Source organism: Heptranchias perlo, chromosome 2 (genome assembly GCF_035084215.1).
Source record: "Heptranchias perlo isolate sHepPer1 chromosome 2, sHepPer1.hap1, whole genome shotgun sequence".
In the NCBI taxonomy this organism is placed as follows: Eukaryota; Metazoa; Chordata; class Chondrichthyes; order Hexanchiformes; family Hexanchidae; genus Heptranchias; species Heptranchias perlo.
Window position 1 is genome coordinate 138,074,600 of NC_090326.1, and position 24,233 is coordinate 138,098,832.

The 24,233-nt window shown below is 45.5% G+C and overlaps 1 protein-coding gene across 2 annotated transcripts in view; it reads left to right on the forward strand.

Moving 5' to 3' along the window:
• Window positions 1–23,313, forward strand: part of LOC137344518 (integrin beta-1-like) — a 98,074-nt gene extending 74,761 nt beyond the window's left edge. For both annotated transcript variants that reach the window (XM_068007556.1, XM_068007565.1), the window contains exon 15: window positions 22,819–23,313. In XM_068007556.1, coding sequence (XP_067863657.1) covers window positions 22,819–22,850 — 32 coding nt within the window. In that variant the 3' untranslated portion in view covers window positions 22,851–23,313. The remainder of the gene's footprint in view (window positions 1–22,818) is intronic.
• The last annotated feature ends 920 nt before the right edge of the window (window positions 23,314–24,233 follow it).

Below are 24,233 nucleotides of genomic sequence, written 5' to 3' on the forward strand. Positions count from 1 at the left end.
TTCTTGGGCTCTGTGAATCACCAAGTGCCACATCCTCACTTAGACTATCTGCATTCCCCCAGGTGAAACTATCTGAGCTGGTGCATGGGAGGGATAAAGTAAGAGACACGGGATAAGATTGAAGGGTTTGCGATAAATGAACAAGAAGCAGCATCTTGATCCAGGGACTCTTGGGTTTCCTGGTCATAATCCTCATCCTCATCATCACAATCATTGATGAGGAAGACATTTCTTTCATCTTCATCTTCCAGGCCATCTTCCTCTGCCCCAGTTGCTGTGATGGATCTGCAAGAAAATGGAGCATGAGCTAAGAATGGGTGTGCAAAATCCAGAACGATTGAGGAAACAGTGAAAGGTGAGGCCTTTCATGCAAGCTTGCTGCTCTCCAGGGCTGCAAGTGATGAATGCCTAGGTCTGTACACCCTAAACTGTAGCCTGCACAGTCTACCGATCTTGCTATTTCCCATGGCAAGACCTGAGTGCCTCTCCAACAGTTCGATGACCTGCTCCTCAAAAGTGGTTTGCCCCTTTAATTGAAGGAAGCTGCCAGTAATAATAGAAGGGGTTCAGTATTTTGTTCCCATACTGCCGAAGAGGGAAAAGGGAGAATGGTCAGTATGTTACCTTGCCTGCCCTCATCAGGTCATTGAACTTTTTCCTGCATTGTCTGCTGTTCTGGGGGTGAGAGAAGTCGCAGTGCCACTACCACCTCCCTCAATATAATTTGTCTGAAACTTTTTTTTTGGGAGGGGGGGGGGGGTTTCCTCCCATGAGTACCTATCCTTGTTGCATGTCCTCTACAAGAGAGTGAAGGTCAGACTTAGTAAAATTTTTCTGCTCCCTGCAGTGGACTGTGCCTTTTTTTGGTTTCCTTTTGCTGTTCCTGGAGTTGAAGACATTCTTACAGAGATTCCCTGATAAGATATCTATGCACACAAGCTGACATTCAGTGTTAAGAGTTACCGATACTTACCCGCTGCTCCCCCCGGTCTGCTCTGTTCTTCTCAGTTGCTGCATGCTTTCCAAAGCAGCTGGAGCCAAATCTACACCCTACCTGTTCAGTACTCCCATCTTACACAGGACATTAATGAGTTTTTATATGAGCTGACCCCATGAATTACAGTAGGGTCAGCAGTGCAACACATCACCATCCCTGGCTATGTCCTGTCCCACCGGCAGGACAGACCATACCAGAGGTGGCAGTACAGTGATATACAGTCAGGAGGGAGTGGCCCTGGGAGTCCTCAACATTGACTCTGGACCCCATGAAATCTCATGGCATCAGGTCAAACATGGGCAAGGAAACCTCCTGCTGATTACTACCTACCGCCCTCCCGCAGCTGATGAGTCAGTCCTCCATGTTGAACGCCACTTGGAGGAAGCACTGAGGGTAGCAAGGGCACAGAATGTACTCTGGGTGGGGGACTTCAATGTCCATCACCAAGAGTGGCTCGGTAGCACCACTACTGACCGAGCTGGCCGAGTCTTGAAAGACATAACTGCCAGACTGGGCCTGCGGCAGGTGGTGGGCAAACCAACACAAGGGAAAAATTTCTTGACCTCGTCCTCACCAATCTACCTGTTGCAAATGCATCTGTCCATGACAGTATTGGTAGGAGTGACCACCGCACAGTCCTTGTGGAGACGACGTCCCGTCTTCGCACTGAGGACACCATCCAACATGTTGTGTGGCACTACCACAGTGCTAAATGATATAGATTCAGAACAGATCTAGCAGCTCAAAACTGGGCATTCATGAGGCACTGTGGGCCATCAGCAGCAGCAGAATTGTATTCCAGCACAATCTGTAACCTCATGGCCCGGCATTTTCCTCACTCCACCATTACCAACAAGCCTAGGGGATCAACCCTGGTTCAATGAGGAGTGTGGAAGAGCATGCCAGGAGCAGCACCAGGCGTACCTAAAAATGAGGTGCCAACCTGGTGAAGCTACAACTCAGGACTACGTGCATGCTAAACAGCGGAAGCAACATGCTATAGACAGAGCTAAGCGATTCCACAACCAACGGATCAGATCAAAGCTCTGCAGTCCTGCCACATCCAGTCGTGAATGGTGGTGGACAATTAAACAACTATCGGGAGGAGGAGGCTCTGTAAACATCCCCATCCTCAATGATGGCAGAGTCCAGCATGTGAGTGCAAAAGACAAGGCTGAAGCGTTTGCAACCATCTTCAGCTAGAAGTGCCGAGTGAATGATCCATCTCGGCCTCCTCCCGCTATCCCCACCATCACAGAAGCCAGTCTTCAGCCAATTCGATTCACTCTACGTGATATCAAGGAACGGCTGAGTGCACTGGATACAGCAAAGGATATGGGTCCCGACAACATCCCGGCTGTAGTACTGAAGATTTGTGCTCCAGAACTAACTGCGCCTCTAGCCAAGCTGTTCCAGTACAGCTACAACACTGACATCTACCCGACAATGTGGAAAATTGCCCAGGTATTCCCTGTCCACAAAAAGCAGGACAAATCCAATCCGGCCAATTACCTCCCCATCAGTCTACTCTCAATCATCAGCAAAGTGATGGAAGGTGTCGTCGACAGTGCTATCAAGCAGCACTTACTCACCAATGACCTGTTCACCGATGCTCAGTTTGGGTTCCGCCAGGACCACTCGGCTCCAGACCTCATTACAGCCTTGGTCCAAACATGGACAAAAGAGCTGAATTCCAGAGGTGAGGTGAGAGTGACTGCCCTTGACATCAAGGCAGCATTTGACCGAGTGTGGCACGAAGGAGCCCTCATAAAATTGAAGTCAATGGGAATCAGGGGGAAAACTCTCCAGTGGCTGGAGTCATACCTAGCACAAAGGAAGATGGTAATGGTTGTTGGAGGCCAATCATCTCAGCCCCAGGACATTGCTGCAGGAGTTCCTCAAGGCAGTGTCCTAGGCCCAACCATCTTCAGCTGCTTCATCAATGACCTTCCCTCCATCATAAGGTCAGAAATGGGGATGTTCGCTGATGATTGCACAGTGTTCAGTTCCATTCGCAACCCCTCAAATAATGAAGCAGTCCGAGCCCGCATGTGGCAAGACCTGGACAACAGCCAAGCTTGGGCTGATAAGTGGCAAGTAACATTCGCGCCAGACAAGTGCCAGGCAATGACCATCTCCATCGAGAGAGAGAGTCTAACCACCTCCCCTTGACATTCAACGGCATAACCATCGCCGAATCCCCCACCATCAACATCCTGCAGGTCACCATTGACCAGAAACTTAACTGGACCAGCCATATAAATACTGTGGCTACAAGAGCAGGTCAGAGGCTGGGTATTCTGCGGCGAGTGACTCACCTCCTGACTCCCCAATGCCTTTCCACCATTTACAAGGCACAAGTCAGGAGTGTGATGGAATACTTGCCTGGGTGAGTGCAGCTCCAACAACACTCAAGAAGCTCGACACCATCCAGGACAAAGCAGCCCGCTTGATTGGCACCCCATCCACCACCCTAAACATTCACTCCCTTCACCACTGGCGCACAGTGGCTGCAGTGTGTACCCTCCACAGGGATGCACTGCAGCAACTCGCCAAGGCTTCTTCGACAGCACCTCCCAAACCCGCGACCTCTACTACCTAGAAGGACAAGAGCAGCAGGCACATGGGAACAACACCACCTGCACGTTCCCCTCCAAGTCACACACCATTCCGACTTGCAAATATATTGCCGTTCCTTCATTGTCGCTGGGTCAAAATCCTGGAACTCCCTTCCTAACAGCACTGTGGGAGAACCTTCACCACACGGACTGCAGGGGTTCAAGAATGCGGCTCACCACCACCTTGTCAAGGGCAATTAGGGATGGGCAATAAATGCTGACCTTGCCAGTGACACCCACATCCCATGAACAAATAAAAAATAAGGCAAGGGCTTCACTTGTGTGGTTAAGCAGCCATGGTCAACAAATGAGGTAAGATATAATATCAAGCTAAAAGAAAAAGTTTACACAAACACAAGGACAAGTGGAAATCCAACGGGCTGGATATATCAAAGCTAACAACAAAATATTTATAAATATATTAAGAGAAAGAGAGTTGTAAAGGGGAATGTGAGCCCATTGAAGACTTGTTAAATGAGTACTTTGTATCCGTTTTCACAGTGGAGGAAGAAGAAAAATACTAGTGCTACAAGGGAACCTAAAAATAAGTCAATGCGAGGAATTTGGTAGATTTAATATAGGTAAAAAAATGGTAATAGATTAAATAATGGGACTTAAGGGAGACAATTCTCCAGGACCTGATAGTTTATACCTGAGGCTATTAAAAGTAATAGGTGAGGAAATTGCAGATGCACTAGTGACCACAATGTGACAGAGACCATCCAAAAAAAATTCATGCAGTGGTCACTTTAACAGCCACAAATAATGCTGTGCTCCTCGTTGATGTGGGCTGCAAATCTTTGGCCAGCAGCTGACAGAGTTCCTCAGGAGCCTCTGGGGAGAAGTACAGCCTTCTAATGCATTGATGGGTTGGGAAATCATGTTACGACTCCCAAGGTCGGTAAACCCTGTGGAGTGGGTACCTACGAGTGAGAATCAGACATCATCTGCGATGCCTCACTCTCATTACCCCCATCTGTTCCTCTTCCATATACTCGTCATCCTACCTTTCCTCCTCTTCAAAGAAAAGAAAGGTATTCCCACTCAGCTGGATCACCTCTGCAACACCTTTCTGTTCTTCTTTATGCCACTTATGTAGTGGCTTTGTTTCTAAGGGGCAGTGTAGAGGTGGAAACTGAGCAAAAGTGCAGTGAGACGGGCTCAGGGCAGCTATTTTTAGAGACAGGGTTGCAGCAGAATGACTCACTGCCCCACTTTCCTTAACTGCACCACAAAACTGCCCGAAAATGAATGATTTTTACAAGGAAAATCCAGGCCTCTGCGAATTATTCTGGATACATTTTATATCAACCATTCTCTGGATCTGTAGTGCTGTAGGACAGCTTTTCAAGTAATCAGTGGAAATTCAGCCCTATGGCAGTTGCTGTGTGAGAGAAAGGACTTCAAATGAATGGCTTTTGAGATTTAAAAGAATACTGCCCCCGGGAGTACATTAGAAGAATGGTGATTTAGAAGCAAGACAGTCAAGAAATAGACGTAGGTAATTACAATTAAATTTTTGAAAGTAAAATGAGCAAGGTTTAAAGACAATTTTATGGTAAAGACAATTTACCATATTTTTGTCCCAGGTTTCAGTTTAAGCCTGCCTTTAATTTATTACTGATGCCCATAATGGACAAATTTTATGAGTGGATATTGAAGCATTTATGCCTGAGATTAATACTGGTGGGATTTATGACAGTATTAGCATATATAAGAGTTTTTAGTATGGGGGATAGCTGTGGTAGATTTACAAAAGAACATTATCACATATTAAAAACGTCATTCTTTTCCTGTAAACTGCAAAACCTCATTTGTATTTGAAGTCTCAATGTGGGACGAGTATAACTGAAGATCCAGATGATGGGTTATCCAGTGAGCTCGTCACACTAATTTCACAGTCAGACCTTATCTTTGTCTTCCTCTGAATTATTGATTTAATTAACTTGGCTGATTATACAAGTATTAGGTGAATATGCTGTTGATTTGGCATCTGGATCTGCCACATACAGGTCTTTGTTCTCTGCACAAATGATAAATGAATGGAAGGGACATTATTTTATCAAATGATGGTCACAGAGAGAAATGACTGTGCTACTTGATGTAACAAAAAGACCTGGGGCATGTGGTCATCATCCATTGTTAACAGTGAGTGACGATGTAGCATTAATGGTTAGATACTCATGCCTTCTGAATGTTCAACCATTTTGCTGTCTAGACTTTAGCACACATTCAAGCTCACTTTTCCTGATTTATTACAATTTTGAATACACAATTCCCGCTGTCAGTACTGACCAAGAAAATAGACCTTACTCTCTCAAAATAGAGCCTTCAAAATATCAATTCAAATTTCCCAAATTTTTCACATATTTTTGGTAACTTTTTATTTGTCCTTGTTAAGGTGAGGAATGTCGGTGCTGCAGTACTGGACATTTTCCAATATTGGGCACCCAGAAGCTCTGTCAGGTACTCCCAGAGTAAGAGGTATAGGAGAGTAAGTATATGGAGATAGATCACAGATCAGCCATGATCTTATCAAATGGCGGAGCAGGCATGAGAGGCAGAATGGCCTACTCCTGTTCCTATGTTCCTAATCAGATCAGAGATTCCTCTACTGTACTCGAACAATGGAAATGTTTGTGCATTTTTTAAATGAAGAAACATGTTATTATGCACAGAGTATGGTAGCCTTGTAGTTATGGTACTGGACTAGCAACCCAGAAGTTGAGAGTTTAAATGACCGTCAGCTTTGAGGCCTTCTGGCGTCTGTCCAAAAATAGCAACTGGAAAGTCTCCAGGCCCAGTGATCCGTAGGGGACTTACCTTTGTGGGCTCTCCTTGGACTTGCTGGCTGCCTTTCTCAGTTCTTACAATTCGAGGGAGGCTAGGTGCAAGGCCCTATTTCTTCTGGGTGCCCTTTCTAATGGATATGTGCCCAGTTTACCTGCAGAAAAATGAGATGGGAGTCCCATTAGGGCCCTCTTGCCTCATTTTACATGGCTGCGCCTGCTTAGAGTATAACTACTCTGCCCTCCTCGGGGGAACCCCAAGAAAGATCTGGGTAACATAAAAGGTAGAGACCCAGCATAACGGATCTCCACATCTTTTTTTTTCTGCATTAGTCGCAGGAATTGCATGTTCCCTGGCCACGAATGAGAGAAAAATTGCCATGAGAACATTTCTACAAAGATAATGGATAACTTTAACAACAGCACCAACTTTGTATCTATATAGTGCCTCTAAGGTCATATGATGTCCCAAAATGTTTCACAGAGGTAAAAATAACCAGGCAATGATAGGAGAAGGGTTAGGGTTGGTGACCGAAGGCAAAATCAAAGAGGTGGGGTTTTGGAAAGGCTTTTGAAGGAAGATAGAGAGGTAGCAAAGTGAAGGGGTTTAGCAAGAGCGTTCAGAGTATTGGGCTTTTTGGGCTGAAGGCTATGTGACTGGAGATGGAGGAGAGGTAAGGGGCATACAAGAGAACCCAGTGTTGGGAGATCAGAGGCGCAGCAAGGGAATGGACGGAAGGAGGTTGAAAAGCTAGGGTGGGTCAAGGCCATGGGAGATTTGTAGATGAGGAAAAGAATTTTGAATAATGATATGTTGGGGAACAGGGAGCCACTGAGAGTTGGCAAGGGCAGAGTGATAGATGAGTGTGACTTGGTGCAAGATAGAATGTGGGCAGCATTATTTTGGACAAGTTGCAATTTTTATTCTTTTTCCAATGTAAACATTTAAATATAGTTTACATTTCTCTTTAAAGTCTTATTAAAATAATTTTAATAACTTCTGCATCCAAGCAGTTTCTTCACCACTGCAAGTACCCAATACACCACTTAGATGTCTTTGTAACTGTATCAGGCTTTTATTCCAACATTATTAAGATATGCCTGTGCACGGTACTCATTCTGCACTCGCCCACCAGAGGAAATAGATTGTCTTTTATCTGCCCTATCAAACTCTAAGGTACACCACTTGTCACATCCCGCCAATTAGAGAATGTTCCCTTTATCCCTTCTCTGTCTCCTACCTCCCAACCAATTACCAACCCACATCGCAAGATTTTCTCCAATTCCATGTGCTTTCATTTTTGCTAATGGTTGGCCCAGACGAATTTACTCTTTTTCTATTCGCAGAGAAGTGCCAATTCTCGAGTCTGCACAAATATATGGTAGAATAGTTGAGATCAAGAGATCAGGATCACTGGCACAAGCCCATATCGATGGCAAGCACTGTGCTACAATGCTGCCTAAAAATAATACTTGTTACATGAGGAATAACTTGACATCATGATCACATACTAGAACCATAGTAATTACAGCACAGAAGGGGGTCATTCAGCCCATTAGGCCTGTGCCAGCACTAGCTCTTCAACTGTAGCTTTCTACTCTGAACCCAATTTTTGTCCTTTCCCCGTATCCTTTTATAGAATTATTGAAATTACAGCACAGAAAGAGATGATTATAATTACTCATATTATACCATATACCAGTTAGTCTAATGTCAGTTGTGGGCAAACTGTTAGAAGGCATAATTGAAGATCAAATTATTGAGCGTTTAATGATGTGTGGGATGGATTTGTTAAAGGAAAGTCATGTTTGCCAAAGTCTTTATCCTATTAAAGAAGTGATTTTACAAGAAGTGACTGATTGTATAGATGAAGGGAATATGGTGGATGAAGTATATACTGATTTTAAAAAGCATTTGATAAGGTGTCTGACTGGAGGCTTGTTACAAAAATTTGGGCTTATGGTATAAGAGGAAATATAGCAGCATGGATAGAAAGTTTATTGATGAACAGGAAATAAAGGATTAGGGTTAATGGGTGATGCTTGGATTGGAAAAGGGTAGGAAATGGTATACCCCAGGGGTCAGGATCCACTTTTGTTTTTGATATATATATTTGAAATAAAAACAGAAAATGCCGGAGAAGCTCAGCAAGTCAGACAGCATCTGTGGAGAAAGAAACAGAGTTAATGTTTCAAGTCGAAGACCTTTCGTCAGCATCCGCAGTATTTTGCTTTAGATAATATATTTGAACTTGGGTGTAGGGAGCACGATATTAAAATTTGCTGATCAAACAAAAGTAGTGGGGTTTTAAACAGTGAGGAGGACTACAAGAGACCTCAGAAGGACATAGACAGGTTAGCAGAATGGGCGGACAGGTGGCAGGTGCAATTTAATGCAGAGAAATTTGAAGTAATGCATTTTGGGAGGAAAAACAACGAATGGGAGTATACACTCAATGGAAAGATACTGAACAAGGGGAGGGTGCACATACATAGGAATTTAAATTGGTTAATCCTCAAGAACAGGTGCAGGGGTCGCGGTGCGCGATTAACCCACACCTGGTCGTTGAGATGCAGGCAGCACGTAACATTCATGCTGCCTGCTAATCTACGTGATTGCTGCGTGCAGCCAGCGCTACCTGCACTATGAGTGGCTGCATGCATCAGCTGGCAGCCCCGATATCAGGAGTGGCGAGCACTACTTAAAGGCAGCCTGCACCTCTTACAGGGGAGGTGCACTGTGGCTGCAGGAAGTGGTGTGAGAAGTGATTCCTGGGCTGTAAGAGATTGAATGACTGGGCCTGCGAGAGAGCGTGCACCAAGGTTCTCCGACGGTGCACTGGAGGCCTTGGTGGAAGAGATGGACAGATGGAGGGCTATCCTATATCCGCAGGGGGGCAGGAGTCCCTCCAGACACATTCTCAAGAAGTAGTGGGAGGCTTTGGCGGATGAGGTCAAAGCTAGGAGCATCGCTCCACGCACATGGATGCAGTGCAGGAAGAAGTTCAATGATTTGACACGAATGGTCAAGGTACGTGAGTTCAACTGTCAAGTGGCATATCTCACCAACTGCACCACTAGCCTCATCCACTGCTCCATCCACTACACCCCCCCCCAATCACCCATTTACTAACGAATTCTTTCAATCAGTACGGAACCCTGCGAATCAGATGCTGCATCTCGCCCTCACACATTACCATTCTTGCAAGCCGCACCCCCACAACTCACAGGTCATACACACTGACAGCTATTCAACCGTGACAGCCACATCACCCAAACATCTTACAGGACACTCACTGACACACTTCCCTCTTTCTTGCTGGAGAAGGTGGCGCTTTACACTAGGCAGCAAGAAAGACCTGGGGTGAGGACAGGCAAGCCTACACGTCCTCACCCCCATGGTGGACACCATGCTGGCGATCATTGGATGGACCGTCACTGTGGCCATGGTCACTGGCGGTGCTGGAGGTATCGATGATGAGGGTCCCTGCATACCTAATCCTCCTTCTTGCTCCCCACTTCTCCCTCATCCCACAATCTTTTCTGACTCACATGCTGCAGATGGTGTCAGCATGCACGTCTTACTTTCTCCCCTCACCACAACTGAACCCATTGTCATTTCAGATACCCAAGATCTGGAACCGGCACCATCAGAGGAGGCAGAGGACGATGACAGTGATGATGCAGACACACCGTCACTCGATCTTACACGCACAGCCACCAGCTCAGATACTGACATCGTGTGTACTTTAGAGGTTAGGTTCGAGGAGGGATCTGCACATGATGAGACACCAGGCACAAGTGTGCAGGAGCCGGGGCGGGGGGAACGGATACGGCAGGTGCCAGCTCGCTGGAGGGTGAGGTCACACACTAGTTCTGCTGCAGAGAAGTCAGACGAGGACTTCGATGGGCTAGGCTAAGACAAGGGCTGATGGGCATACACAACCAAATGGATGGTGCACTGGAAAGCCTGCCTGAAAGCCTGCGCACAATGTCAAGGGGCATGGTGGAGTCCAGTTCCAACTTAGCACAGGGCTTTGCGCAGAGCTCGGAGGCCATCCTTTCCCACATGTAATGGGTGGTCACCTCCATCAGCATATCTGTGGAACCCACCATGATGCAGCGTCCAATTACTGATGTCTTAGCTTCCATTGCAGCACAAACAGCTTCCATTGCAGCACAAACATCTGCCATCCAAGGTTTGTATACTTCATTTGGAGCTCAGACTGCTGCGTTCCAGGCTTAGACTGCTGCTATTGTGGCTGTGGGTACCACTGTGGAACAGGGCTTCCAGGGCGACACAGCAATCCAGCAATCTGTTTTCCAGCAGATCACCAGGATTGCTGAGGCGCCGCCCCGGGAACGCAGCAGTGGCGCCATGGCAGTCGATCTGCTGTCATAAGAAGAACATAAGAACATAAGAAATAGAAGCAGGAGTAGGCCAATCGGCCCCTCGAGCCTGCTCCGCCATTCAATAAGGTCATGGCTGATCTGATCCTAACCTCAAATCTAAATTCATGTCCAATTTCCTGCCCGCTCCTCATAACCCCTAAATCCCTTTACTTCAAGGAAACTGTCTATTTCTGTTTTAAATTTATTTAATGATGTAGCTGCCACAGCTTCCTGGGGCAGCAAATTCCACAGACCTACTACCCTCTGAGTGAAGAAGTTTCTCCTCATCTCAGTTTTGAAAGAGCAGCCCCTTATTCGAAGATTATGCCCCCTAGTTCTAGTTTCACCCATCCTTGGGAACATCCTTACCGCATCCACCCGATCAAGCCCCTTCACAATCTTATATGTTTCAATAAGATCGCCTCTCATTCTTCTGAACTCCAATGAGTAGAGTCCCAATCTACTCAACCTCTCCTCATATGTCCACCCCCTCATCCCCGGGATTAACCGAGTGAACCTTCTTTGTACTGCCTCGAGAGCAAGTATGTCTTTTCTTAAGTATGGACACCAAAACTGTATGCAGTATTCCAGGTGCGGTCTCACTAATACCTTATATAACTGCAGCAATACCTCCCTGTTTTTATATTCTATCCCCCGAGCAATAAAAGCCAACATTCCGTTGGCCTTCTTGATCACCTGCTGCACCTGCAAACTAACTTTTTGATTTTCTTGCACTAGGACCCCCAGATCCCTTTGTACTGCAGTACTTTCCAGTTTCTCGCCATTAAGATAATAACTTGCTCTGTGATTTTTCCTGCCAAAGTGCATAACCTCACATTTTCCAATATTGTATTGCATCTGCCAAATCTCCGCCCACTCACCCAGCCTGTCTATATCCCCTTGTAGGTTTTTTATGTCCGCTTCACTCTCTACTTTCCCTCCCATCTTTGTATCATCTGCAAACTTTGATATGTTACACTCGGTCCCCTCCTCCAAATCGTTAATATAGATTGTAAAGAGTTGGGGACCCAGCACCGACCCCTGCGGAACACCACTGGCTACTGGTTGCCAGTCCGAGAATGAGCCATTTATCCCAACTCTCTGCTTCCTGTTAGATAACCAATCCTCCACCCATGCCAGAATATTACCCCCAATCCAGTGATTCTTTATCTTGAGCAATAATCTTTTATGTGGCACCTTGTCGAATGCCTTCTGGAAGTCCAAATACACTACGTTCACTGGTTCCCCTTTATCCACCCTGTACGTTATGTCCTCAAAGAACTCAAGCAAATTTGTCAGACATGACTTCCCCTTTGTAAAGCCATGCTGACTTTGTCCTATTAAATTATGTTTATCCAAATGTTCTGCTACTGTCTCCTTAATAATAGACTCCAAAATTTTACCCACCACAGATGTTAAGCTAACTGGTCTATAATTTCCAGCCTTCTGCCTACTACCCTTTTTAAATAAGGGTGTTACATTGGCAGTTTTCCAATCTGCCGGGACCTTTGCAGAGTCCAGAGAATTTTGGAAAATTATTACCAAAGCATCCACAATCCCTACTGCCACTTCCCTCAAGACCCTAGGATGTAAGCCATCAGGTCCAGGGGATTTATCCGCCTTGAGTCCCATTAATTTACTGAGTACCAATTCCTTAGTGATTTTAATCGTATTTAGCTCCTCCCCCCCTGGAGCCCCCTGTTTGTCCAGTGTTGGGCTATTTTTAGTGTCCTCTACCGTAAAGACTGAAACAAAATATTTGTTCAGCATTTTTGCCATCTCCATGTTTCCCACCATAAATTTCCCGGTCTCATCCTCTAAAGGACCTACGTTTGCCTTAGCCACCCTTTTTCTTTTTATATAACTGTAGAAACTCTTGCTATCTGTTTTTATATTTTTTGCTAATTTATTTTCATAATCTATCTTCCCTTTCTTAATCAATCCTTTCGTTACTTTTTGCTGTCTTTTGAAGACTTCCCAATCTTCTATCCTCCCACTAAGTTTGGCTAACTTATATGTCCTTGTTTTTAGTCGGATACTATCCTTAATTTCTTTACTTAGCCACGGATGGCTGTCATTTCCTTTACACCCTTTTTTCCTCAGTGGAATATATATTTTTTGAAAGTTGTAAAATAACTGCTTAAATGAACACCACTGCTCATGTACCGTCTTACCCTTTAATCTATTTTCCCAGTTCACTTTAATCAATTCCGCTCTCATACCATCATAGTCTCCTTTATTCAAGCTCAGTATGCTTGTTTGAGAACCAACCTTCTCACCCTCTAATTGGATATGGAATGTAACCATGTTATGGTCACTCATTCCAAAGGGATCCTTAACTAGGACATTATTAATTAATCCTGGCTCATTACACAGGACCAGGTCCAAGGTTGCTTGCCCCCTTGTAGGTTCAGTTACACACTGCTCAAGAAATCCATCCCTAATACACTCAATAAACTCTTCCTCAAGGCTGCCCTGCCCAATTTGATTTGTCCAGTTAATATGATAATTAAAATCCCCCATAATTATAGCTGTTCCCTTATTACATGCCCCGACTATTTCCTGATTAATACTTCTTGCAGCAGAGTTGCAACTATTAGGAGGCCTATATACTACGCCCACCAAGTGTTTTTTGCTCCTTATTATTCCTTATCTCTACCCAAACTGTTTCATTATCCTGATCCTTTGTCCCAATATCTTTTCTCTGTATTACAGTGATTCCTTCCCTTATTAACATAGCCACCCCACCTCCCCTTCCTTCCTGCCTGTCCTTCCTGATTATAGAAGTTACAACATGGAAACAGGCCCTTCGGCCCAACATGTCCATGTCGCCCAGTTTATACCACTAAGCTAGTCCCAATTGCCTGCAATAGAATCCCCTGGCATATTTAATTCCCAGTCGTTGTCACCCTGCAGCCATGTTTCTGTAATGGCCACAAGATCATACCCATACGTCGTTATTTGTGCCGTTAACTCGTCCATTTTGTTACGAATGCTACGTGCATTCAGATAAAGAACTTTCAAATATGTTTTGTGACACTTAGTTCCTGCTTTTTCCTTTTTTAACAGTTTACCTTTTACTCCATATCTTCTGTCCCTTCCTGATACGCTTTCCTCTGTCTCCCTGCTCAGGTTCCCAACCCCCTGCCACAGCTTTGATGCTGGGTTAATCGCCTTACGCCTTCTAGTTTTCATTTTATCTGTCGTGCCTAAAGTACCTAAAGTGCCTAAAGTACACTTTCTTTCCGCTGCTCTATGCTTTTCCCTTTCACTTGTTCTTGAACAACTCCTCTCGCAGGGTGACAGTATTCCCGCTCCCACCCCTGCCACTCTACCACTGCCCCTGTTGTTGCCTGTCAGCCAGCCAGGCCAGCCTGCTGCAGCCCATGCCAAGATGGTGCAGTCTGAAGCCGGGCTCTCCTGGCCCTGAGCAGCTTGAGGTCATCCTCCAAGGCCATCTGCACGCTCCTCTATTGAAGGCCAGCAGCCTCCCACCACCCCTGCTCCAGCCACTGGGAATGCACCCTGTAGGAGCACTAAGAAAGGTAAAGGCACACGAATGACAGGCACTGAGGGAATGCACAAGGATGAATAATCTCAATTTGTTTGCTTTATTGCACATGTTAATTGATAAGTTTTGATTTGGGTTTTTATTTCTGCGATGTGTGGAGAGAGGAAGCAATGTGTAACCATAAGGAGGGTGATTTGATGGGTCATGTGGTAGCGGAAAGGTAAGGAGTGTTGGACTGTTGTTGAGTGTGGAGGTGTCCTTGAGGTTACTGGTATCTCTCAGTAATAATCTGATCACGCATAGCACTGGCAGACAGGGCCTGTCTACGTTGTTGCCTCCCTACCTCTTCCTCCACTTCCTGCTTCACTTCCTCTTCCTCCTCCACTTCCTCCTAGAATCATAGAATGGTTACAGCACAGAAGGAGGCCTTTTGGCCCATTGAGCCCGTGCCGGCTCTTTGTAAGAGCAATACAGTCAGTCCCATACCCTCGCTCTTTCCCCATAGACCTGCAAATTTTTTCCCTTCAAGTTTTTATCCAATTCCTTTTTGAAAGCCATGATTGAATCTGCTTCCACCACGCTTTCAGGCAGCACATTCCAGATCATAACTACTTGCTGCATAAAAAAGGTTTTCCTCATGTCACCTTTGGTTCTTTTGCCAATCACCTTAAATCTGTGTCCTCTGAGTCTTGACCCTTCCGCCAATGGGAACAGTTTCTCTTTATTTACTTTATCTAAATCCTTCATGATTTTGAACACCTCTATCAAATCTCCTCTCAACCTTCTCTGCTCTAAGGAGAACAATCCCAGCTTCTCCAGTCTGTCCACATAACTGAAGTCCCTCATCCCTGGAACCATTCTAGTAAATCTTTTCTGCACCCTGCCTAAGGCCTTTACATGCTTCCTAAAGTGCGGTGCCCAGAATTGGACACAGTACTCCAGCTATGACCGAACCAGTGGTTTATAAAGGTTCAACACAACGTCCTTGCTTCAAGGCCAGCATCCCATATGCTTTTTTAACCGCTTTCTCAACCTGTCCTACCACCTTCAAAGATTTGTGCACATATACCCCCAGGTTTTTCTGTTCTTGCACCCCCTTTAGAATTGTACCATTTAGTTTATATTGCCTCCCCTCATTCTTCCTGCCAAAATGTATCACTTTGCACTTCTCCGCATTAAATTTTATCTGCCATGTGTCCACCCATTCCACCAGCCTGTCTACGTCCTCTTGAAGTCTATTACTATCCTCCTCACTGTTTACTACACTTCCAAGTTTTGTGTCATCTGCATATTTTGAAATTGTGCCCTGTAGACCCAAACCCAAGTCATTAATATATATCAAGAAAAGCAGTGGTCCCAGCACTGACCCCTGGAGAACACTACTGTACACCTCCCTCCAGTCCGAAAAACAACTGTTCACCACTACTCTGTTTCCTGTCACTTAGCCAATTTCGTATCCATGCTGGTATTGCCCCTCTTTTTCCACGGGCTTCAATTTTTCTGACAAGCCTATTATACGGCACTTTATCAAACACCTTTTGAAAGTCCATATACACCACATCAACCGCATTGCCCTCATCAACCCTCTCTGTTGCCTCATCAAAAAACTCAATCAAGTTAGTTAACCATTATTTGCCTCTAACAAATCCATGCTGGCTTTCTTTTATTAATCCACACATGTCCAAGAGACTAATAATTTTGTCCCGGATTATCGTTTCTTAAAGCTTCCCCACCACCGAGGATAAACCAACTGGCCTACAGTTGCTGGGTTTATCCTTACATCCTTTTTTGAACAAGCGTGTAACAGTTCTCCAGTTCTCTGGCGCCATCCCCATAGCGAAGGAGGACTGGAAGAGTATGGCCAGTACCTCTGCAATTTCCACCCTTACTTCCCTCAGCAACCTAGGATGCATCCTATCCTGACCGGGTTACTTATCTACTTTAAATACAGCCAGCCTTTCTAGTACCTATTCTTTATCAATTTTTAGCCCATCCAATATCTCAACTACCTTCTCTCTTACTGTGACTTTGACAGCATTTTCTTCCTTGGTAAAGACAGATGCAATGTACTCATTTAGTACCTCAGCCATGCCCTCTGTCTCCATGCATAGATCTCCTTTTTGGTCCCTAATTGGCCCCACCCCTCCTCCTACTACCCGTTTACTATTTACATGCCTATAGAAGACTTTTGGATTCTCTTTCATGTTAGCCGCCAGTCTATTCTCATACTCTCTCTTTGCTCCTCTTATTTCCTTTTTAACTTCTCCTCTGTACTTTCTATATTCAGCCTGGTTCTTACTTGTATTATCAACCTGACATCTGTCATACGCCCCTTTTTCTGCTTCATCTTACTCTCTATCTATTTTGTCATCCAGGGAGCTCTGGCTTTGGTTGCCCTATATTCCCCCCATGGGAATGTACCAGACTGTACCCGAACCATCTCCTCTTTAAATGCTGCCCATTGTTCGACTACAGTTCTGCCTGCCAATCTTTGATTCCGATTTACCTGGGCCAGATCCGTTCTCAACCCAGAGGGTGGTCAGGAGCGGTTATTTATATGGACTTCCAGAAGGCATTTGATAAGGTCCCACATAAGAGACTGTTAGCTAAGATAGAAGCCCCTGGAATCGAGGGAAAAGTACGGACTTGGTTAGGAAGTTGGCTGAGCGAAAAGCGACAGAAAGTAGGGATAATGGGTAGGTACTCACATTGGCAGGATGTGACTAGTGGAGTCCCGCAGGGATCTGTCTTGGGGCCTCAATTATTCACAATATTTATTAACGACTTAGATGAAGGCATAGAAAGTCTCATATCTAAGTTTGCCGATGACACAAAGATTGGTGGCATTGTAAGCAGTGTAGATGAAAACATAAAATTACAAAGCGATATTGATAGGTTAGGTGAATGGGCAAAACTGTGGCAAATGGAATTCAGTGTCGGCAAATGTGAGGTCATCCACTTTGGATCAAAAAAGGATAGAACAGGGTACTTTCTAAATGGTAAAAAGTTCAAAACAGTGGATGTCCAAAGGGACTTAAGGGTTCAGTACATAAATCATTGAAGAGTCATGAATAGGTGCAGAAAATAATCAATAAGGCTAATGGAATGCTGGCCTTTATATCTAGAGGACTGGAGTACAAGGGGGCAGAAGTTATGCTGCAGCTATACAAAACCCAGGTTAGACTGCACCTGGAGTACTGTGAGCAGTTCTGGGCACCGCACCTTCGGAAGGACATATTCGTCTTGGAGGGAGTGCAGCGTAGGTTTACTAGAATGATACCCGGACTTCAAGGGTTAAGTTACAAGGAGAGATTACACAAATTGGGGTTGTATTCTCAAGAGTTTCGAAGGATAAGGGGTGATCCGATCGAAGTTTATAAAATATTAAGGGGAACAGATAGGGTGGATAGAGAGAAACTATTTCCGCTGGTTGGGGATTCTAGGAGTAGGGGGCACAGTCTAAAAATTAGAGCCAGACCTTTCAGGAGTGAGATTAGAAAACATTTCTACACACAAAGGGTTGTAGAAGTTTGGAACTCTCTTCCGCAAACGGCAATTGATACTAGCTCAATTGCTAAATTTAAATGTGAGATAGATAGCTTTTTGGCAACCAAAGGTATTAAGGGATATGGGCCAAAGGCAGGTATATGGCGTTAGATCACAGATCAGCCATGATCTTATCAAATGGTGGAGCAGGCACAAGGGGCTGAATGGCCTACTCCTGTTCCTATGTTCCTATATTCCAATTAAGTATTTTTACTCTAGATTGCTCCTTGTCCTTTTCCATAACTAATCTAAACCTTATGATACCATGATCACTGTTCCCTAAATGTTACCCCACTGACACTTGCTCCATTTGACCCACCTCATTCCCCAGAACCAGATCCAATAATGCCTCCTTCCTCACATACTGATCAAGAAAGTTCACCTGAACACACTTCAGAAATTCCTCCCTCTCTTTGCCCCTTTACACTATTACTATCCCAGTCTATGTTAGGATAGTTGAAGTCCCTCATTATCACTACTCTATAGTTCTCGCACCTCTCTGTAATTTCCCTGCAAATTTGCTCCTCTATATCTTTCCCAGTAGTTGGTGGCCTATAGAATACACCCAGTAGTGTAATGGTGCCTCTTTTGTTTCTTAACTCCTTCTCTTCCTCTTCCTCCACCTCCTTCTCCTCTTCCTCTGTCTCTGGCTCAGGTTCTCACTGGATAGGCAGTGGCAAGGGCTGTCCACTCATAATGGCAAGGTCATGCAGCATACAACAACAAATCTCGATACCCATTCAGCTGAGTACTGCAGGGCTCCTCCAGAGCGGTCCGGGCAGTGGATACATTGCTTGAGGATGCCTATGGTGTGCTCGATAATGTTCTGTGTGGCAACATGGCTCTCATTGTATATCTGCAGTGCATGTGTGCGAGCGCTCCGGACCAGAATCATGAGCCACTTCATGAGGGGATAACCCTTGTCGCCCAGTGGCCAGCCTTTGACTTGCTGTGCTGGATGAAATATAGGTGACACGTTGGACTGCCGCAGAATGAAGGAATCGTGATTGCTGAAAAGATAGCAGGCATTCACCTGCATGATGCGCTGTGTGTGGTCGCTCACCAGCTCCACACTGAGGGAGTGGAATCCCTTTCTGTTCGTGAATATGGCCGAGTTGTGTTATGGAGCACGCACGGCAATATGGGTGCAGTCAATGGCACCCTGCACCACGGGGAAGCCTGCAATGCGAGAAAACCCTCGTGCTCGCTCTCGCTGCTTGTCTCTGCCAAGAGGGAATGTGATGAATCTGTTTCGGAGTGCGTACAGAGCCTCAGTGACCTCCCTTATACAGCAGTGCACTGCAAACTGTGAGATGTTGCTTATATCACCAGCAGCAGCCTGAAACGAGCAAGAGCCGTAAAAATTAAGCACCACTGTTACCTTGACAGCCACAGGCAATGCTGTTCTTGCCCTGCTCTGAGGCTGCAGTTGTGGCTGCAGCAGTTGTCAAATCTCAGTCATGACCTCTTTCGTGACCCGCAGCCGTCGGATGCACTGGTCGTCGCTGAGGTTGAGGTAGCAGAATTGGTTCTTGAAGTCATTCGTCGGATATGGCCTCCTGCTGAGTGCCCTTCGCCGCCTCCTCCTCCTCCCTCTTCTAGCAGCTTGTCCCCTTCTGTGTGTCTCTCTTCTTGCTCCCAGTCATGTTCAATTCCCAGAGGAAGCCCTAGCAGGCCACCCATGTCTGGAGGCAACCTTGTTCAGCACACTATTTTAAATGCCACTAAAACTACTGCACGACCAGCAAGACCACTCTCTATATAACATTGTAACTTTCTCCAAGTATAGGAAACTTCCAAAAACGCATGGAATTGTACCAGCGGCCAGAATAACTAATCCAGGAACTAACCTGTAATTCCTGCTTGCTTCCTTTAAATAGCGCTGATGGTGGGGTCCTTCATGCCCTTCAACTCGAAAATGATGCTGGCTGCTTCAAATCAGCATTACATGTTGATTGACAACATAATCTCCCTACTCTGCCAGTGGTCATTAGTTGTACGTGCGCAACCACCTTTACCAAGATGGCGTCCTGCGCACGTCACGCCGGAAGTGCGCGCGCGCATCTTGGACGTAATTTTCGATGCTTAGGCATCTGCATAGCTCCTAAACAGTGGTCGCTATATGGCCTAATTTAACCCCCACAATTCCTTCAAAGGCTGAGTCCGGATAGATAAAGCCATAAAAAAGACCAGTGGCATTTTGGGTGTTGTAGAGTATGGAATATGTTACCACAGGGAAAATTTGAGATAGACACCATTGCATATTTTAAAGCAAGAGTAAATAAACATTTGAAGCAGAGGAAGGTACAGGCCAAAGGAAAAATGGAACTGGTTTTGTATTGCCTTAGCAAAGAGCCAACACAGACACTATCACCAAACGACTTCCTTCTAAACTGTAGATATCTACGATTCTATTTGCACAAGAGATACTTCTCTGGTTTACAATGTACATGCACTCTTATATATTCACTTATATATGAAGCTTACAGTAATAAACAGAAACGAATTGTCACCTTTAGCCTGATGTGTACTGTAGTGTACAGGATAGTACACTGTAGTGTAAAGGATGGGATTCATTGCAAGTGTAAGCAGAAATATATATATATAGAGAGAATTCACAAAGAAAGGTGTTGCTGTTCATGGGGTGGGGGGGAGTTGCAATTTTAGTGGTCCCTATGTCAAGCACCATTGTAAATTCTTTTAATTTTTTTAAAGTGCTTCCAATGTTGCTGCACAGTGACCAGAGTAATTCTTTCCCTTGCATGGCTAGTGTGCTTTCTTCTGTGCTGTGAAATCTTGCACAGTGTAGATTGAGGTTTGCCTCCTTCATCTCTCAGAGGGGATAAAAAAGCAAAATCTTGCACGTTCATGTTGATGTTGGGTGATCACAGTGGGTGCAGCAGAAGGTGATTTAGCCTAGTTGTTTAAAAATAGATGACAGCATATGTGCATTCAGTTAACTAATATGAATAAGAGCTAAGCGATTCCACAACCAACGGATCAGATCAAAGCTCTGCAGTCCTGCCACATCCAGTCGTAAATGGTGGTGGACAGTTAAACAACTAACGGGAGGAGGAGGCTCTGTAAACATCCCCATCCTCAATGATAGCAGGGTTCAGCATGTGAGTGCAAAAGACAAGGCTGAAGCGTTTGCAACCATCTTCAGCCAGAAGTGCCGAGTAGATGATCCATCTCGGCCTGCTCCCGATATCACCACCATCACAGAAGCCAGTCTTCATCCAATTCGATTCACTCCACGTGATATCAAGAAACAGCTGAGTGCACTGGATACAACAAAGGCTATGGGCCCTGACAGCATCCCAGCTGTAGTGGTGAAGACCTATGCTCCAGAACTAGCCGCGCCTCTAGCCAAACTGTTCCAGTACAGCGACAACACTGGCATCTACCCTACAATATGGAAAATTTCCCAGGTATATCCTGTCCACAAAAAGCAGGACAAATCCAATCCGGCCAATTACCTCCCCATCAGTCTACTCTCAATCATCAGCAAAGTGATGGAAGGTGTCGTCGACAGTGCTATCAAGCGGCACTTACTCACCAATAACCTGCTCACCAATGTTCAGTTTGGGTTTTGCCAGGACCACTCGGCTCCAGACCTCATTACAGCCTTCGTCTAAACATGGACAAAAGAGCTGAATTCCAGAGGTGAGGTGAGAGTGACTGCCCTTGACATCAAGGCAGCATTTGACTGAGTGTGGCACCAAAGAGCCCTAGTAAAATTGAAGTCAATGGGAATCAGGGGGAAAACTCTCCAGTGGCTGGAGTCATACCTAGCACAAAGGAAGATGGTAGTGGTTGTTTGTGGACAATCATCCCAGCCCCAGGACATTGCTGCAGGAGTTCCTCAGGGCAGTGTCCTAGGCCCAACCATCTTCAGCTGCTTCATCAATGACTTTCCCTCCATCATAAGGTCAAAAATGGGGATGTTAACTGATGGTTGCACAGTGTTCAGTTCCATTCGCATCCCCTCAGATAATGAAGCAGTCCATGCCCGCATGCAGCAAGACCTGGACAACATCCAGGCTTGGGCTCATAAGTGGCAAGTAACATTCGCGCCAGACAAGTGCCAGGCAATGACCATCTCCAACAAGAGAGAGTCTAACCACCTCCCCTTGACATTCAACGGCATTATCATCGCCGAATCCCCCACCATCAATATCCTGTGGGTCACCATTGACCAGAAACTTAACTGGACCAGTCACATAAATACAGTGGCTACAAGAACAGGTCAGAGGCTAGGTGTTCTGTGGCGAGTGACTCACCTCCTGACTCCTCAAAGCCTTTCCACTATCTACAAGGCACAAGTCAGGAGTGTGATGGAATACTCTCCACTTGCCTGGATGAGTGCAGCTCCAGCAACACTCAAGAAGCGCAACACCATCCAGGACAAAGCAGCCTGCTCGATTGGCACCCCATCCACCACACTAAATATTCACTCGCTCCACTACCGGCGCACAGTGGCTGCAGTGTGTACCATCCACAGGATGCACTGCAGCAACTCACCAAGGCTTCTTCGACAGGACCTCCCAAACCCACGACCTCTACCACCTAGAAGGACAAGAGCAATAGGCACATGGGAACAACACCACCTACACGTTCCCCTCCAAGTCACACACCATCCCGACTTGGAAATATATCGCCGTTCCTTCATCGCTGCTGGGTCAAAATCCTGGAACTCCTTACCTATCAGCACTGTGGGAGAACCTTCACCACATGGACTGCAGCGGTTCAAGAAGGCGGCTTACAACCACCTTCTCAAGGGCAACTAGGGATGGGCAATAAATGCTGGCCTTGCCAGCGACGCCCACATCCCATGAGCGAATAAAAAAAATAAGACTTTTTAACTTAAAAAAATCCTTTAACATGCTGACATGACAAAACACTTATGTACAATCGGTATATGTTACAATACAATAACAAAAGCAATCAATTGTTTTGTTGTAGATCACTGCACAGCTAGGATCGCACAGGATTAGCAGGGCTGAGCCGAGCTGCTTTGGTTATTGATATTGAGAGCCCTGAATCGTTTCTCCCTGGGATCTCAGAAGACCCCACGAAGAGGACATTCCATTGTACAGAGACCTACGATGGAATCACACACTTTTATTACAACATACTAATCAATGTACTCGCATCCTCTGTAAAAGTGAATTAGATTAAAATGGTGACATTGCCATCGCTGACTGTTAGAAGCCGTGTTAGCTAGTTCTGTCTCCTCAGTTTAGTTAATGCTAGACTTGGACTAATTTCCTGTATGCTATGCATTATAGCCATTATGACTGCATTAACTATTGTAATGGTGCAGTTTCTCGTAGGATAAATACTTATGCTATAGACCACGTCTTTCATATTACTTGAAACTATTTCTGAAGTTTGTTGCACTATGTAAATGATACATCAGATATAGATGTTATTTACAGATTAAAGTGTATAACAGAAGTAGTATTATGTTGTATGTTCATAGCCAGACAAGTATCACTCAGGAGCAATGAAACTACATGAGAGAAGAAAATTGGATAAGGCCTATTATTGGGCGGGGGTAGAGTGATCCGCTATTACCCCGCACCCAATGGCCCCTGCGCAGGCAGGACGGGACTTTCGTCAGGCCTGAGGACTTACCTGCAAGCAGCGTTCCGAATCAGCATTGAGCGAGGATTCAATGAAATTTTCACTTTCCACTCGCAAGGGGAGCTCCAATCTCTTAAAGGCAGGCTGTGTCTTAAAATCTCTTAAAGGTAGCTGGTACCTGTTATTTGCTGAAAATAACAGTCTGCTGTCTGCACGGAATCTGAATGGAGATCAGACATCGCACATGCAAAACACAGATGCAGCTCCCGTCCCTATGTTTACAAACTGATGAGTTATGTTAAAACATTGAATAAAGGTTGTGCGCTACTAAATCCCACATCCTCTAATCTGCATGCCAGACCTCACCAATCTGCCGATCTGAGTTTGTACCAGGCCTGTGAGAGTACGTGCACCAAGGTTCACTGCTGATGCACTAGAGGCATTGGTGCAAGAGGTGGACAGAAGGAGAGACGTCCTATATCCGAGGGGGGGGTGGGGGGCAAGTGGCCCTCCAGACATATACCCAAAAGGCAGTGGGAGGCAGCGGGGGATGAAGTCAATGCCAGGCGCAAAGCATCATGAACATAGATGCAGTGCAGGAAGAAGTTCAATGCTTTGACATGACTGGACAAGGTGATTGAGGTCAACTGTCAAGTGGCGTCTCCTACCAACTACACCACTAGCCACATCCACTGCTCCATGCACTACACCCCCCATCACCCACATACAAACAAACTCTTTCAATCAGTACTCAACTGTTCCAATCAGATGCTTCCTCTCACCCTTACACA